The sequence below is a fragment of the Nyctibius grandis genome, chromosome 4 (genome assembly GCF_013368605.1).
Source record: "Nyctibius grandis isolate bNycGra1 chromosome 4, bNycGra1.pri, whole genome shotgun sequence".
Lineage (NCBI taxonomy): Eukaryota > Metazoa > Chordata > Aves > Nyctibiiformes > Nyctibiidae > Nyctibius > Nyctibius grandis.
In genome coordinates this window covers 84,856,552-84,873,091 of record NC_090661.1, presented here as the reverse complement: position 1 = coordinate 84,873,091, position 16,540 = coordinate 84,856,552, and the positions used below count along the sequence as shown (strand labels likewise).

The following is a 16,540-nucleotide window of genomic DNA, read 5'->3' as shown; positions in this document are numbered from 1 at the left end:
TAATCAGAGGACAGAGCACTGCAGCTTGACTTAGAAGAGCCTTACCAAGTGGCTGGAATTCCACTTCTTCTGTGGAAATGACCAAAGAATGGTCCTGTGGGAAGAAGCTTACTGAAAAGCAAACAAATTCTTGCTCTGTTCTTGCCATGTGCCTCACAACCGTGAGGAAACGGAGTGGGTGACTGTTGTGAACCAAACCAAACTTGCTAACCAGAAACCAGCAGGAGAGAGTCATGCCACTTGAGGGAGGGAACATTCTGGTGCCTGTAGATAGGAAACAAAAAGGCAGTAAGGAAATTGGTTTCCCTATGCAGACATTAGCAATCTGCTTTCTGTTTCATTTGTAGCCCAGACCATGTAAGAACCAACATTAGAATGTGAGGTTTAAATTCTGTTCTTTTCTATTAGATTTCACTGTCTATCTTCAATATCACAAAGACGGCACATATGAATGTGTGCACATGTGGAGATGACCTAAAATTGACGGATGAGAAATGACTACTAGATCTCCATGCCACAGAGCTCATCAATTGGGAAGCACTGAGCCAGAAACAAGTTTTCTCAAAGCTCACAAAATTCAGGAAGAAAAAAGTATAGCCATTTCCCAGTTCACCCAATAGAGGATTTTGATCTATAGGAGAAACCCATTTCGTGTTGAGTGACAGCTTCTATTCCTTCCGTGGGAGATTACCCTAAAATCTCATGGCTCTTATTTGTTAAGTCTTTTTTCTTAGCAGTCTGCTTTAAATTTGTATTGCTAATGTTAATGCCAATGTATCACACTGTTAAGCTGCATCTGGTACTGCGTTTTGGTGAGCAGTCTGAGTTACATAGCTCAGAGCTGGACTGGGACAGAGAGACAGAAGTGTATTGAAACACACAGCTTATTTGCTGTCATTTCTTACATATGCTAAATGCTTTCAGTGGGGCTGAAAAGTCAGTGCTTTCAGGAAGCTGTAGGTGAGTCAAAGTGCTTACCCACACCAATTCCTCCTGAGACAGATTGCTCTGCACTGGGTCCCATGACAGTGGCCAAGGTAGGGAGGTATAAACACCTACAAAAGCAAACAAGCACCCATTCATCAGAAACAAAATCATCCCTGAAGGTCACCAGTGACTTAATACTGCAGAATCATGGTAGCAAGGCAGTCTAGGTTATCAGCAACAAGACAATAACAAAAAAGGTTGGTAACACTGCTGCAAGGAAGGCACTGGTAAGGGCACAAGGATTGACTAAGATGGAGAGAGAAGGGATTAGTTGCTGTGTCCAGAATAAGGGCCAAGAGACTGTAGAGCAGCTAAAGAGAAAAGCAACAGCAGCAATACCCATATCCTTCCATGGACATGTCAAACTCTACGAATGATGGAGCCAAAGCAGTGCTGCGGAGCTGGAAATTCCGAGGTGACGTCATGGAGATGAGACTCATTGAAGTCTGAAGTGCCAATGCAGATCCCTTAGACACCCAAGGAGAGCTGCTGACAGGCACAACCATCTGAGGATCAGTTTTACTGTCCACCATGTCCTTTTCTGAACCTACAAGATCAACATAGTACATAACTAAATCAGTGTCTCCAATTCTTTTTTCAGTCACAGTCTTTGCCCATATTCAACTCAGCAGTGCTAAGAACAGCGCTGCATGCTCTTCAAATAACACATCCTCAGCAGCCTGCAGAAGTCCTCAGTAATACACAAAAACATTGCACTGAAGGAATTTCAAAATGGGAGTCTGGCAGGAGAGATAAGCTTACAGAGGTGTTAGCTATATTTTCTCTGCACACATCTTCAGGCAGCTCCAAACTTCACTTCTAGTAAAAAAGGTTCCTGACCCATTGGTTCCATTTTTCTTGAACACAGACCATTCAAGTTCTGCCATAACAGAATGGTTACAGCCAACGTGTGGGAGAGGATCTGAAGAATGACTGCAAAGAACATAAGACCCCAATTTGCACCATGCTGTATCAGGTGTCTCATAGCCATGAGAACAGTTTAAGCACCAAATACTACTACTGTAGCCTTTCACCTGTAAAAAATCTTAGAACAACGAAAGGACTTGGATGGAAAATGGCCTGTATAAGCAAGGCAGACTACTAGGATATCCTAGGGATTACAAAAAGCAGTGCTCTTTATTCACATCTTTGTTCTATTTCTAGGGATAAACCACAGGGAAAACATGCTGCAAACCCAGGAGACACTCCCTTTGGTTTGTGGAATAAGATTAGTATTTTTATAGATAGCTTCCATGTCTGATCCAGCAAAGACTGAGTCTATATCAGCATCTGGCTTCAGCACATGTATTCTAATTTGATCTCTGCTGGTCATTAGATCAACTTTCAGTGTTGGTCAAGCACCACTCAACCTGGGCAATACCCAGTCTAAAACATCCAGGCATCCTCCACCTTCACTGTGACTGTCTTGGAGCAACCTACTCCAACAGCAGTTTTCTATCATTACAGAGACAATCTATAACCCAACCACTGTACCAGCAACAGGCTGTTCATTGTGTGCTTACTTTCATGCCAAGCTGCGTTAGTTGAATCACTCCCCTGACATGAAAGGGCCTTAGTTTTGTTTGTGCTTGGCCTGGAAGGTAGTGATGGAGAACCTCCCAACAAAAGAAATTCCCTAATGTGAAAAAAAAGAAGAAAGCATTAAAAAAAGGAAAATAATCAAGCCATACACTTTGGATTCATAGCAACCGTGCAAATACATCTCAGCTCTCTGGAGACCAACTTTCTTATTGTATATCAAATTTTAAAGACTTCCCAAATAAAACAGAAGGAATGTTTTCCATTGTATCATCACAAATATTTGTTTTGCTTTACACTTCCCCTTTCCAGGTTTTCCTATCGAAAAAACATCAAAGGTCTATTTTCTTCAGCAATACTTTTGAATACTACTAATCTTTCAGAAAAAAAATCAATGGTGTTTTTTTTAAGGGGGGGTTTGTTGGTTTTGTTTTTTTTTAAGAAATTTTGTTCCGTTTTTGAGTAAAATAAATCCAGTCTTTCACTGTGTATCCAACTTCATCTGCACTCTGATCTCTGTTAGGTACTCTCATGTCTAGTATTTGTTAGCATTAAAGAAGAAAGCACATCCAAAAGCGGAAACATCAGAGACTGAGAAACAAGACTACACTTTTTATTTCTGCATCTGTCATTGACATGGATACGAGCTAAGAGAGAGTCACTTTTACTCTTCAGGAAACAGCTTCTCCATATGAATATCAGGACAGAATAACTCCAGTTGGTTTGCAATTACTTAATTAGTTACCATTCATAAATGGCTTTATAACCCCTGCAGAGATGATGCAGCAGAACACTACAGGCTCATACCATCTTCAGTAAGTCATTTAAGCATATACCCTGTGATCAGCATGTGAGTAGTATTAACTGAGACTTGAAACAAAAGGCTAAGTGTCTGGCTGAATTAAGTGTACTACATGAAGTATGCAATTATTACACAAACTTTGCAAAAAATCTGCACCACTAAAGCAAATTGTTTCCATTAGATACAATCTGATACCTTAACACATTTGGCTCAATAGCCTGTGATGCAAGCTTCTCAAACACCCTAGTGAGAGGCAGATTCAGTGGATGGTTCTCATTGCGGAAGGCATCCTGACAGGATGTTATGATGGTGCTCAGCAAGCCAGATCCACACATCACCTGGCGACTCTTCTCTGACTTCACCAGGGACTGGATATGATCAACCACAGCACACTGGATTTCCTGTGAAAGCTGAAATGGACACAGAACTGAAGTCAGCGGGCTGACAGTAGAAAACTGTACTACGGTGAATGATTTTTTTTTTATTTGTTTTTTTTTCAATTGTCAAATCTCTGTTTGCAAAAATTTGGCCCAGAAAAGAAGCCTCTAAGGCCAGAGGTTGAAGTGCAACTGCATGGCTCTTCTACAAAGCTCTGCACTTGAAGAGTGTGCATATATCCATCTGCGTAGCTGCTCAGCCATCCACAGTTGAGCTTTCCTGCCATAATACTACAGTAGCGAAGGAAGAGAACAATCAGTTCTCATTCAAAAGAAGGGACCACCACCAAGGGCAGTTTATTAGGTACAAGCTCCAAGACGAACACAGTAACTCAGAATATATTTAACATCAAGCATGTGGAGAGTCATATTGACATGATCTACTCTTTGCTCTAAAATCACTGTTCTTAAACAAAACTCCATCTAGCAATATAATGAAACACTTAATTTTAAACACTTCTCTACAGGTTTTGCTGAATTGAAGCTGTACTTCATTATTGCTTCTTAATGGTCTTAAAGAAATATCTCAATTCTCATAAATTATCTTTAGACCAATTTGTTCCTAATTAGGAATGGAGCCTACCCCACTGATCTAACTAGATTTCACACAAAACTAACTGTGTATCATATATTTAAACACAAATCTTACAAAGTTGAAGTGTTCCCAACACCCAAAAGTTCTTTGGCTTTCTCATATGCTCTTCTAGGAAATATCTATGCAAACTTTTAAAGAAAAAGACAACAATGTTGGCAGACATGCAGATTAGGACGTTGGGAGTTGATTTTATAACATGAATGAGAGGCAGCTTCACTGGATTCAGAATATGCTAGCTTATTAAGTATAAAGAGGAATGCAGCTCTTTTGCATCCAGATCAAACTCAAAACCAGTACAGGATAAACTCAAAGTCAACAAGTAATTTGTTTTCAAAGTGCTCAGCAACCAAAAGCCCCAACTGCAACACTTACAGTAATACTAGCACATCCAATGCAACATACATATTGTTTTTGTGAACTCAACTACTATTTTTGATATCTGAAGGGCAAGTTCTTTGGATAATGTTTTCTTCTCTCTGAATGACTGCTCGTTCCCAGTGACACAAGTTTCACTGTGCATCTTATTATATACAGAAATCATCCACCAGACTAAACTACACTATTCCTTACGGACAGACACTTATTGCTACAGTGTGTCAAAGCCCCACTTATAATTTGCTGGATATTTAATTACTATTTTACTCCATTTTTGACTGGATGCAGGAAAGTATCTGGATATATAAAACCACATGAAAACAGAAGGACACACGTCTTGACTAAGTGAAACTACTGGTTTACTCCAAAATAAATCCAATAAAAGCATAATGGCATACAAAAAATTGATTATTTTCATTAGCTTAGCAGCTTTGTCAATACCAGTATTGCCTTGTTTTGAATAAAATGTGCTGTTTTCATGGATCCTAGTTCCAGTAAAAGGAGATTTGAGTGGAAATATAAATGGGTGGCCAAGAATCCAGGCTGTGTGTTTCTATATGAATGGATTGATTTTCCTAACACATGTTACTTGCACCATGAATCAGGATATTGAAGGTGCAGTTAGAATGTAATTGGGCTCACAGCTCTGCCTCAGATTAGAGTCTTAAGTGCAAAATGTCACCTAGCAATTTGCCCAGTCTGTTTAAATAGTTTCCAGATTCTTGCTCCTAAGAGCCCATAGTTTCAAAACTTGGTACCAGAATTTAATTCACTGCTATCCATCTTCAAAATGATTATGCTATGTTTAAGATAAGCAAGAACTTTGAACCTTTGGTGGTGTGGCTTCATTTCAAAGGGATGTAGTTTCCTTAGGTTTAAGAACGATACAGCAATAATTCTGCGTGCAATTGCAAAAAGCAAACTTTTCAATCTCAGGAGCACCTCTCACTTGAAGAGCTAGCAGCCCTTCATAGAAAATTAGAATTAACTTCCTGACTTACCACAGAGATTTAGTTTTACTAATGAAGAAATCAAGGCATCGAAAGTAGTCTTGATTTCTTTCAAAAAATTCCAAGTGACCCAGGATTTTAAATCGTGCTTTCAAAAGAAAAGGTAGGCATCCATCAGCTTAAAACCCATTGTCTGTAGAGAGTTTGAGTCACTTCTGAAAATCAACTGTGAAAATTTTTTTTGCCTTAAAATGTTATAAAAAATAAATAATTCATAAATTTATCCCATCTCAAATTCCTGATGCATAGTTCCCAGCTGCAATCACATTCCCATTCTATCACAATATTTTATTAACTCTCACACACTGACCTTAACAAGTAAAACTTGTCTGACAGACCTCTTGCTTGCCAAATTACATTTAGTTGCAGTATGTTTTCTCCTACAGTATTAGCTGAATGCAGTGCCTCCTTCTCATTTTCTAAGCTACTGTGCTGTGCTACATGATGTTCCTCAGACACCTGAGAAGGCGGCAAAGCTGTCTCTGTGTGCCACCTTATAAATGATACGATTGCATGAAAAACAAGACAAAGTAGAAAATTATATTCAGTATAGTTAGACAGGGATTCTTGGCAGAGTTCCTATCTCTTCAATCCAGGGTACATTACCAAGATTTTAGTGCAACTTCATAGACACCGGCTGCTTTTTAAGGAGAAAGTGAATAGCAAGAGAAACAGGACAAATAAAAGGGCAGGCTGTGGTGCTGGAAGCACAGAAGGAAAATTGCTTGGTCTGCACAAACAATGAAAGCTTCAGAAATTGGTTGATCAATGAACAAGCAAACTTCTTACTAAAAGCCCAAAAATAACCTTGAAAAAGAACATGCAGACAGGCTGTGCATTTTCTTTTAAAAAACAGTTGTGCGGTAATCAGAACAGGCTCAACAAAGAAAAATCCCCCAGGAGGCAAGGCTGAAGCAAAGCCTGCAGGAAAGCACTCGAGGAAAGACCTGACCTTCAGCTACCAGCCCAGGCTGGAGGGTGCACTGCCAGAGTGTTTCTAGTCTCCTTCCTCCTACCAGAGTTCTGGTCCATTCTCCTTTCCTTCCTCCCAAAACCTTGGCTGTACAACCCAAAGGGGAATGAAGCTCTGGCCAAATACCTGAAGAATTTCCTTGTGCAGATAATGCAGTGCAGTAATTTAGGAATTCACTGTGATATTAATAGTTACATTAGCAGTGATGTTAGTAATATGTGTCTGAAGGCAGAAAACTGTCACACAGTCTTCTCTATGGGCCATATTTATGTCAGAGACGTTTTCAGTTTAGAAAGAATTTATGTTTTTAAGAAGTACAAATACTTGGAAAGTGTTATGCTGTTAACATCTGCAGTGAGAACAACTAGTTTAGGCTAAATTTAAAATACAGATAAAGGACTTTTAAAAAGATGCACAGTCCTTATTGATGCACAATGTTTTAGATTTACAACAGTGAATATGATAGCAGTTCATCATAGGAGAGACATGGATATAAATAGAGAGAACAAATCCAGCTGTGGAAGCAATAACATAATTTTTTAAAAGTATAGATAATTTACATAATGAATTGTGTGAGGATTTTTTTTTGTCTGTACTCACAAGAAAACTGCCAGGATGATGACACAGATCTGAATCGTGCTTTGATTCTCTTCTCAAAAGTTCTTTTCTTTCCCTTACCCAGCCTTGTCAGATCTAGGAGATCTCCTTATCTGACATCTGACCAAACAGAAAAGATCTGGCATGACACTCTGGAGTCTTAAAAGTCACAGTTCCAAAATGCCAGACAAGGATGAGATATGTCTGAGGGGAAATTGTGAATATCCTGAGCCATATATCTAAAGTGAATGTTAATCTTTCTCACTTGTACTTAGTTTTTGAAACATGTGACAACACTACCCTTTCATCACTGAACACGCAGCATATTAATAAAAGGAAAATCCACCTTGTATTTGGTCAAACTGTACACAGTTTGATGGAAACTGGCTTAGTACCAGTTCTAGGCATGAACATGAGCACTACCCTCTAAATACAGCTTAGTGACTCAAAGACTGTGTCTTGGGGGGTTTTAAGGCTTTTAAGCAAATTTTCGTATCCACAGGACATTCAAACGGTTTTTGACCATACCTAGGAACAGCAGTAATATACAACCACAAATCTATTCTCCTCAGCTTTTAATCGTCATTCTAGAGAGTCAGAAAAAATGGCTGAAGTGCAAGCCCACCTGTTTCACTGTCTGCTACTGTTTTTTCTATGCTGACAGGCTCAACATTGCTTCAGATGATCACAGAGTCTGAGAAAGGTCACTGAAAAGCAGCAAATTTGGCAGGAAATAGATATCTCTGAGGGTCTGAATCAAAGTACATTAATTTTATTGAGTTCCACTAATGTTTCTGTAAAAGCAGTGCATTCTCATTGCCATTTCTGTGAAAGCAAAGGATTTGCACATGACATGAACTGATTCTGAAGATTTTTCCAGGTTACTCCTGAATACCTGGGCTTAAAAATCTATCACAGCACTAAAACAAGCAGAAAGAGATAAATTGCTGTCTGTTCTTCACCATTGCTCCTAAAAAAATGCACTATTTGACTCAGTCTTAAACTCAGAGCAAGAAGCCCCTTCAGATTTTTGAATGAAAGTCTGCAGTAAAAAAAGCTCCATCCACAAAGAAATTACTTCATGTCTCATATAGCTGTCAAACACCATTGCACTAAAAGAAAGAATAGTACACTGTTTGGGACAGAATATATCTATTCAAAGGGAAATTCTTTCAGTTATTATCCTTCTACCAAGCAGCTCCCCTTCACTAGACATTCAAGTCCACCTTTTGCATCAGATCTTGCCTGACTCCCATGTTCCAAGTAGCATTTCATTGCACAAAGGTTCCTGCAGTTGTATATGTTATGATTAAAGGTACTAAAGTCCAGTCTTTTGTGTCACTACCTCTCAGCATCAGTCAGCTGCCCAAGCTATGGGGCATAAAGTTCCACTCATTCTCTCATCCACTTTTAAATAGAATTAGGCAGAAAAATTTTATTTTTCCTCTATCCTCTTTGTGGGTCATTTGATGAAAAACTCTTCAGGACATGTGTTAACTCCTAGCCAGAGTCTGACTCAGAACCACACACAACAGTGGTCCCATTTTACCTGAGGCAATCCTATTGACAACAGCAATACTAAACAAACACTAGCAGTAATAATTTCTTGTTGACTAAGAAAAAAGGAGTGAGAAAGGAAGAAAATATGAACGTACTTAAACAAATAACTGAAATTGCTGTAATTTGTGCTCTAGCCCTTCATATTTTTAAGAACACTGCCATCTACTGAGGGTCTGAGAGTCTCTCTCATACAGCTCAGCCCTAGAGCCAACTCTAGTAGTTTCTTGATGACACTCTCTCTCATTCAATTGACCGTTCTACTTGTTTTTCAGAATTAATTACTGTAATTAACAAAATTTCACTAGCTGCTGGCTTGGTTCCGCTACACAGGGTTGGGATGTGCCAACAGTTAGTTGCCCTCCTACCTTCCCTAACTCTGGATGAACAAACTGGTTTTATTTCAATCCCTCTGTAGGTACTTTTATTTTAGACCAGAAAGCAGATACAGTATAGGCAATATACTTGTTCAGAGTGGGCGCATGCATGGAAGACTTGACAAAGCAAGGCAGATTCTAAGCTGCATTGAAAGTTTATGGACCATTAGGCCTAAAGAGCCAGACAGTTCTGGTTTCTAGGTCCATTACCACTATTTTAAACGATTTTCAAGGGACTTCTATATTTGTGCCCTTGCAGTAAGTATTCTGGGACCAAGATCCATGCACTGCATCAGACAGGTATAGAAACACTTAGTCAAACTGATAGCCAAGAGCCTTTGTTGTTCTTCTATCTGTTGACTCAGTGAAATTTGTGCTGCTCCTCCTGCCAGTGTTCTAGGTAAATTTTAGTGCTTCCACATCTGCAAAGAGTAAGCAATTCTTGGAAATGAAGCTACAGAAAAGTAGTAGGCACTGTTTAGATGGCACTTTGGTATGTTCAGACTCACCTGAGAGTGTCCCTCTTTGTACAGCTTTGGCAGCAACCTCACCATAACACAGACAGCACCTGGATGCACAATGGCACAGTCTCTCATTTCACACCTACAGGAAAAAGACGCATAAGACTTATCATCATAATTATCACTAACAACAGTAAAGAGGGTCCAACAATGTTCCAGTAGAGTACAGCATTAAAACCTCCTAGCAGTAACCAGGCTCAGCATTTGAAACTAAGCAAACAATACAGATGACCTGGAACAGCTGGAAGGCTCCTTAGAGTAACAAAGACAGGACATAACCTGCTCATGAGCTCACATCTCAGAGACCTGCATATTCAAAGATATGCAGCAGCCTCTTTAAACAAACTTTGCCTTTGAAGGTACTTGCAGTACAGAGAACAGACAACCAGAGGGATCTCTCTGATGCATCAGCCCAGACCTAGTGCTAGATTTTCTATTTTCAAGCAGTTTGTAACTTTAGCCAGACAATAACTTCTGTACTCTGAAAACCATAACAGGAATAAGCAAAGATGAGACAGTCTTGATGAAATCAGCATGCCACCCTTCCCTTCCAACACCAGAATCTGCCTAAACTAGTAAAAGAAAGTTACATATCTGTGCTTCCCCACCAATTTTCATTTTTGCCACATATTACCTTTGTACATTCAGGCACAGCAAGGAACTGAGGCATCAGAGCTACCACAGAGATCTGCTTATGCCATGATGCAGGCTAGAGGTCAGATATATCTCAAAGATGAAGCCACAGCATAGCAGTAACTCTAGTTCAGGCATTGCAGGCTAGTCATGTTCAGAGTATAATCAGCATTTCTGGGTGTACCTCTGAACCGGAGTTGTGATATGCACTGTCAGAAACATCTGTCCCAAACAGATTTCTTGAGAAAAGCAAAGGCAACATCTAACAGCCGTGATTAGACTGAAAAAATAAAGTACAGTATGCTTTGTGGACTGTATAAAACAAAGGGTACAAGTAGAAGAGCAAGCATAAAAAAAGCTTTTACAAGGTACCTAAAAGAGGGTAAATAGGCTGTAACACATTAGCCACTTCCAAAAAGGCTCATCTGATACATCAGAGCAGCGAGTAATGTGTAGCACACTGCCACACGGTGACAAATAATTCTTACTGCACCCTCAAGAAAGATACTTTCAAAGAAATTGCTCATTTGCGATATTTTCTGTGTAATAAATCAATATCAGATCTGATATAAATATTTACTGCAGCAGTGGCTCCAGTATGGACACATACACCTGTACTTGACATGAATGTGGGTGAGTTTTTAAATGTCAAACAAGAAAAAAGTACACACTGAAAATATGCTCTCCTCCCGTTTCCCCCAAAAAACCCTAACAACATTTAAAGAGAAAAATCCAGGCCCACTAGAATCAACAGGATCAAAATTTCAGTCTGTTTTCCTGCTGTGGCTGTGCTCCCCAGTGCAAGTTCATTTTTGGCCTAAGTCTCTGTATTCAAGGACTGACTTCCCATACTTTCAATTAACTTCAAACTTCCATCTCTAGTACTGTTAAAAATACATCGCCAGGCAGTGTGCCCAGTTCTCCTAACACACAGCAGTCTTCCTAAAGAGTTAGGCACTGAAGAAATATGGTTACCTCCGAACATCAAAACTTTTCTTTCATATAGGGAATTTTTTAATAACCCATATGATGTGTAGTAAAGGTAAAATGTGAGCTAACAAAATGTACATATCAGAAGACAATAATAACAAGTGATCCTTTAAAAAATAAATAAAATCATGAAATGGTTAAGACATTGCCATAACTATAAGGAGATATTTTCTTATTTTTGAATACTGCCTGGCAGGTTGAGCACTCTCCAGGGCTGTTAAGAAGGAAGAACAAATAAGGAAAATCCAGAGTCCCTGACCAGCATCAAACTACACCTCAACTTCCCTGCCAGCACTGCACACTCATCATATAAGCCTTATTTCTAGCCTTCTTTCTGGTTTTCCAAGACGTCCTAATTTTCTGGCTTGTCTTAGTACAAAAGCTGTCTCCATGTACCAACTCCTCACTCCCGCAAATACGCCATCTCAAACTCCTGCCTCAGGGCTATCCAGTCAGCCCCATGATTCCACTCCATTTACCCCACTAGTGTCATGGTGTGAAATCCATATCTGCTCTACGCTGGCTGCTACTTAAAAATAAGACAAATAAGAGGGTTTGGGGACAAAATGAGATGCCACAAAGAACCTGAAGAGCCATTAGCACAGTGAGTCTGTGGTAACAGCAGCTGCAGCAGCCATTTTGCTAGGGTGGGCATGAAGAGGGGCTTCCTTCCCAAAGTGAGATCAGCCTCAGTTAACACAGCTTGCAACAAGCTACCTCTAATCACTAGGAGCAAAAGGAAAAAACAGAGACTCCATCTGTCACAAAGGTGTTTCAGACATTAATGCAGGAGTAGGAATGCAGAGGGCTATTTTTCAGAAGGGAATGAAAGGGTCGATTCCCCTGTGGCCCAGCAGCTTGCAACATTATTGACCACAGGACAGTGTAAGGGGCTAGAATATTATCCAGTTAAAATGCTGATTTTCCTGTGTCTCAGTCACAGGCTCCCATAGGATCACCTCCTTTCCTCCTCTTCAGGGATGTTAAATACATGTTGCAGGATGAGGCATCACAGGCCACCTACACTGACTGCACTCAAGTTCCTTCTTTCAAGCTGCATAGCCCCAGGCTGAAGCCTTCTTCAGGAGGAAGTGTGAGCATGGAATACAGCTAAGAGGAAGCTGCATCAGGGGAACCGCAGGCTTAAAGGAACTCTGGGAACTTGTTTTCTTCTTTTTATTTTCAGAAAGTTTACTGCTGGAAAAGGATACAGACTACGTGGCCTGAAGATTGATAGCTTGCCAGTACATGATCCTCTTCTGTGTTTGCAGACACTTGTCCTGGACACTCTCCAGCCACCTCTAGCTAATCTGGCTTCCTTTTGTGCCTTCACATCCCAGAACCAAAGCCAAACTCTCCCAAACCAGACATTGTGAAGTGAATGGATCCCAATTTACATGATTAATTTATCCACAAGTGGTATTCATTCAGTTACTGCACAACCTCACAGCTCAGCCAGCAAAACAAGACAAGGACCTAGGAAGCTTTGCTTTATGTTTCAGACCTAGTAACTTGAGAAAGACAAGCATAAGAGAGACCCATACCCTTCCCTGCATTGCCACTGATCTACTCTTTCTGCCTTATCTTCCCTGAGCCTCTCTTATACACACACTTAAGCCACAGGCTATGGACTTCTCACAACTACCACCATCCATACACTCTCCTCACATTGACCCACGTTCTCCCAAATGGGGCTAGGAAGATCTACTTTGAAAAGAGTATTCATTCCTCCTGAGCCACCAATTCCTCTCCCCAGGACGGAGTGTCTAACCAGAAGCTTCCAGTGTAATTCAAAGATCAGCAATAAGGAGCAAACATCTCTATGACTATTTTAAAAAGAAATCTACTGCAGGTTATTCTAGTTGCTTCAGACAAGTACAACTATGACCAGAAATACTTACTCAGCCTGCCTCAGTACTCAGGGAACAAAAGTTCTGCTGACTTCAGTGACTGCTAGCTACAAGTGGCAGACGTAAAGACTTAGTCTTTAAACCTGGAAGATGACTGTGGAATAACCTACAACAATGGTTGAAGGAATCTCACAGTTATAAACTCAGCCTTTTTAAGCATAACTCCAACCAGAAACATTTTTGAGAAAAGGACTGAGAGATCCAAGATAAAGCTACAGACACAAGAAGAAGCAGAAGATCTCACTAGTTATGAAATGCAAGTTATTAAGAATTGATTCACAGCTGACAGCTACATTGATTTCTGGTGTAGTCTTTCCTTCCTGCAAAAGTTATATATTTTGAGATAATCCCTCGTTATATGAGGCAGACAGCATTACTATTCCTTTTCCAATTTTCTCTATTATTTCAGCTGTATGAGTAAATGAGCGAGAGTGTGTGTGTCTCTACACGTGTGCTTGGACACACATGCATGGGGGAACATTTAAAATAACTTAAAATAGTTTTTATTTGTAATGAATCAGGTGACTGGAAACAGCCTTCCATTGAAAAAGTCAAAATTGATTGGGGAATATTCAAGTAGAGACTAAACGCAAGCTTCAAGTCCCAGCGACCCTTTCCTTAGAGCCCAGTCCTGCTCCCACATTGCATGTGTCACAACCTTCAGCACAAACTCTGCAACTCTTGGGGTTGTGTGTCCCACTGCTCCACTGAACACTTATGCCCCAATGTTTGCCATCATTAACCTTTCAAAAAGAGGGGATTTCTGCTGTCTGGAGGCCTGGGAGTTGGGACTGTGGCACCGATTTGTTTGTTCTAGACAGGTTATGTCACACTTTACCTCAGTTTACTACCATATGAAATGCAGATACCAGTTTTATTGTATTTGTATTTCTATTTCCTGTAGTAAATAAAGACTTACTTCTCCTCAGGGTTTCCCCATAGCCTATAGGCAGAGGCAGGTAATTTGTTGCCTGGCCTTTTGAAAGCAACAGGATGCTCTTCTTGAGCTTGAGGTCCCTCCTGATTATCTCTTGATGCCTCTCTGATCTCTGGCTTTCTCTCCTTGAAGTAACTCTCTAGATGAAGGGTTCCTTTGACCATGTGATCAAGAAAATTCAGAATCCATATGCAGTTCTTTAGCCACATTGGGAAAGGTTCTGAAGAGCAGAAAGCTACATCTGAGAATTCTGCAAACGTCCTTGTCTTCTCAAGGCTCAGAGGGATTTGTCGTTCCCCTTGTGTCCAGAAGCATCCAAGTGACCCGAGATCCTCTGCCATCTTTTCAAAGAGACCATTCCTCTGGAAGAAGTTGCTGTTGACAGGGTCCAGGTGCAGGGCTGCTGTTATCCCCTGAAGCGTGTAGAAAACAAGCTCCAATATGCAATTCTGTCCAACTGCTGCCCACAGCCCAGATGGAGGGTCCTGCAATGCACCTTCCATGTCTGAGAGAAGGGATAGGAGTCCATTGAATCCACTGCAGGTTCTGAAAGCTGAATGGCTCTTGGGACTCTCCAGTATCCTCAGGAGTGACTACAAACATTGGGAAGAAAAGGAGACAAAAGAAGCACTTAAACCAAGGGACAAAGAAGCTTTAGAATATTTTAAAATTCCAAGTTTGTACCAAAATTCTTTCACTGAAATTTCACTCTCTGAAGAAATAAAAAAAGTTGATCAAAGTAAAGGTCACCACTGCACAACTTTTCTCTTCCTCCCTTCCCCTATATATCCAATGAGTCAAACAACCAAGATTTGAATGTACCCTCAGGAGCAACCCATGGAGTCATCCTGACAGGTACGGAACAGTGTTCATAGGAATAAACAAAGAAATCAAATTTCCTGCATTACATATTCTAGTCAGTTTGGCCAGAGCTAGTTTCAGACCTCTGGCTAGTCTTTCATTAGTCTTCTCAGACTTTCTCAAGAAATCTGCCTTTGCCTTAAATAAATGAAAGCAGAGATTCAACTGTAAATAACCTCATATAGAAACTGAGAAGGCAGCACTGCTCTCTATAGGCAAGTCTTCCTACAGCCCTGAATACGCAAAAGGGAGCCACACTAGACTTTTGCTCATATGACTGAGCAGACCCTTTCCAAAAGAGCAGCAACATGGGATGGCCCAAAGAATACTGAAGCAGCAGGCTCTCCTCCTTAAGAAAGGCAATAATAATTCGCTTTCTCAGCAGAGGTATCTTTAAAGTTTGCACAACGCTTTGGAGGAAAAAAGCCATAAAGATTCAGATCCGAAGATAACGAAGTCATTAGATTTTCTCTAACTTCAATGGGCTAAAAGCAGGTCATAAGTGAATGTCACTTGACAATATTACACAATATTACACATAAAAAACAATGTATACCACTTGTAAATTTTGAATGCTATGGGTTTGCCATTTTAAAACAAATCTAGAAAAGTTATTAAGAGTTGTAGTGGTGGAAGTAAAATTAGTGAGGAAAAAAAAAGAGCTGGCAAGGAAACAGTTTACTGTATTTGAATGTTATCTATCCCAGGTTTTTGGGATGTTGCACAAATAATTTTGTAAATATGGTGCTCGTTCATGCACCAGGGACCTTTCAAATTTGAGGCTGTACCTTTTCACATTGGAAAGGGCTAATTTTACATATAAAGTTTCCCAACAGATATCCAATGAAAAGAGATTCACTTCACAGCCTGCTGAATACAAACAGTTTCTAACATAAATATATCTCCCTGTAACAGGATCTAGGACTGTGAGAAAGGGTTGCCAGAACTGGAGGAGGAGGGGGAACTCTATTACTGTCATTCAGTTTTGTATGATAATGTATCAAACCAGGCAGAGACTTCTGAACAGGTAGTAAATTTAATAACTCAGAGCTGAAGTTATCCGGATGGCTTTATCACATTTCAGAGAAGGTCAACAGTAACAACATTTCCTCCAGCTCTAACTCAGTTAGAATTTAATCGCCTATGAGTTAATATTCCTGTCTTGAATCTATAAAACTGATGTCTGCTGGAAACCCCCTAACTCAGTTAACATTAACAGAATTTATTTCACATTCCATTATTTGTTATTCCTCATAATTGTCCACGTGCCTCGCTAGAATATGGCAGTGCTAATTGCATTTGGGCTCAGGCTTTAACAGCTAAATATATATTAGCAAATCAATCTGAATTTGTGTGTAACACAATCATAGTCCCAATGGATGTAGATAATAAATTTATTTGCTTACATTATGCTTTAACACAGTTATCATTTGTCAAAA

General features: G+C 40.0%; 1 protein-coding gene across 1 annotated transcript in view; it reads right to left on the bottom strand.

The window, feature by feature from the left end:
* Positions 1-16,540, bottom strand: part of WDFY4 (WDFY family member 4) — a 143,326-nt gene that overhangs the window by 103,279 nt on the left and 23,507 nt on the right. Inside the window, exons 12-18 of the mRNA XM_068398245.1 lie at positions 14,223-14,833; positions 9,759-9,852; positions 3,524-3,738; positions 2,511-2,623; positions 1,327-1,528; positions 979-1,055; positions 46-264 (exon numbers count right to left, since the gene is read on the bottom strand). Coding sequence (XP_068254346.1) covers positions 46-264; positions 979-1,055; positions 1,327-1,528; positions 2,511-2,623; positions 3,524-3,738; positions 9,759-9,852; positions 14,223-14,833 — 1,531 coding nt within the window. The remainder of the gene's footprint in view (positions 1-45; positions 265-978; positions 1,056-1,326; positions 1,529-2,510; positions 2,624-3,523; positions 3,739-9,758; positions 9,853-14,222; positions 14,834-16,540) is intronic.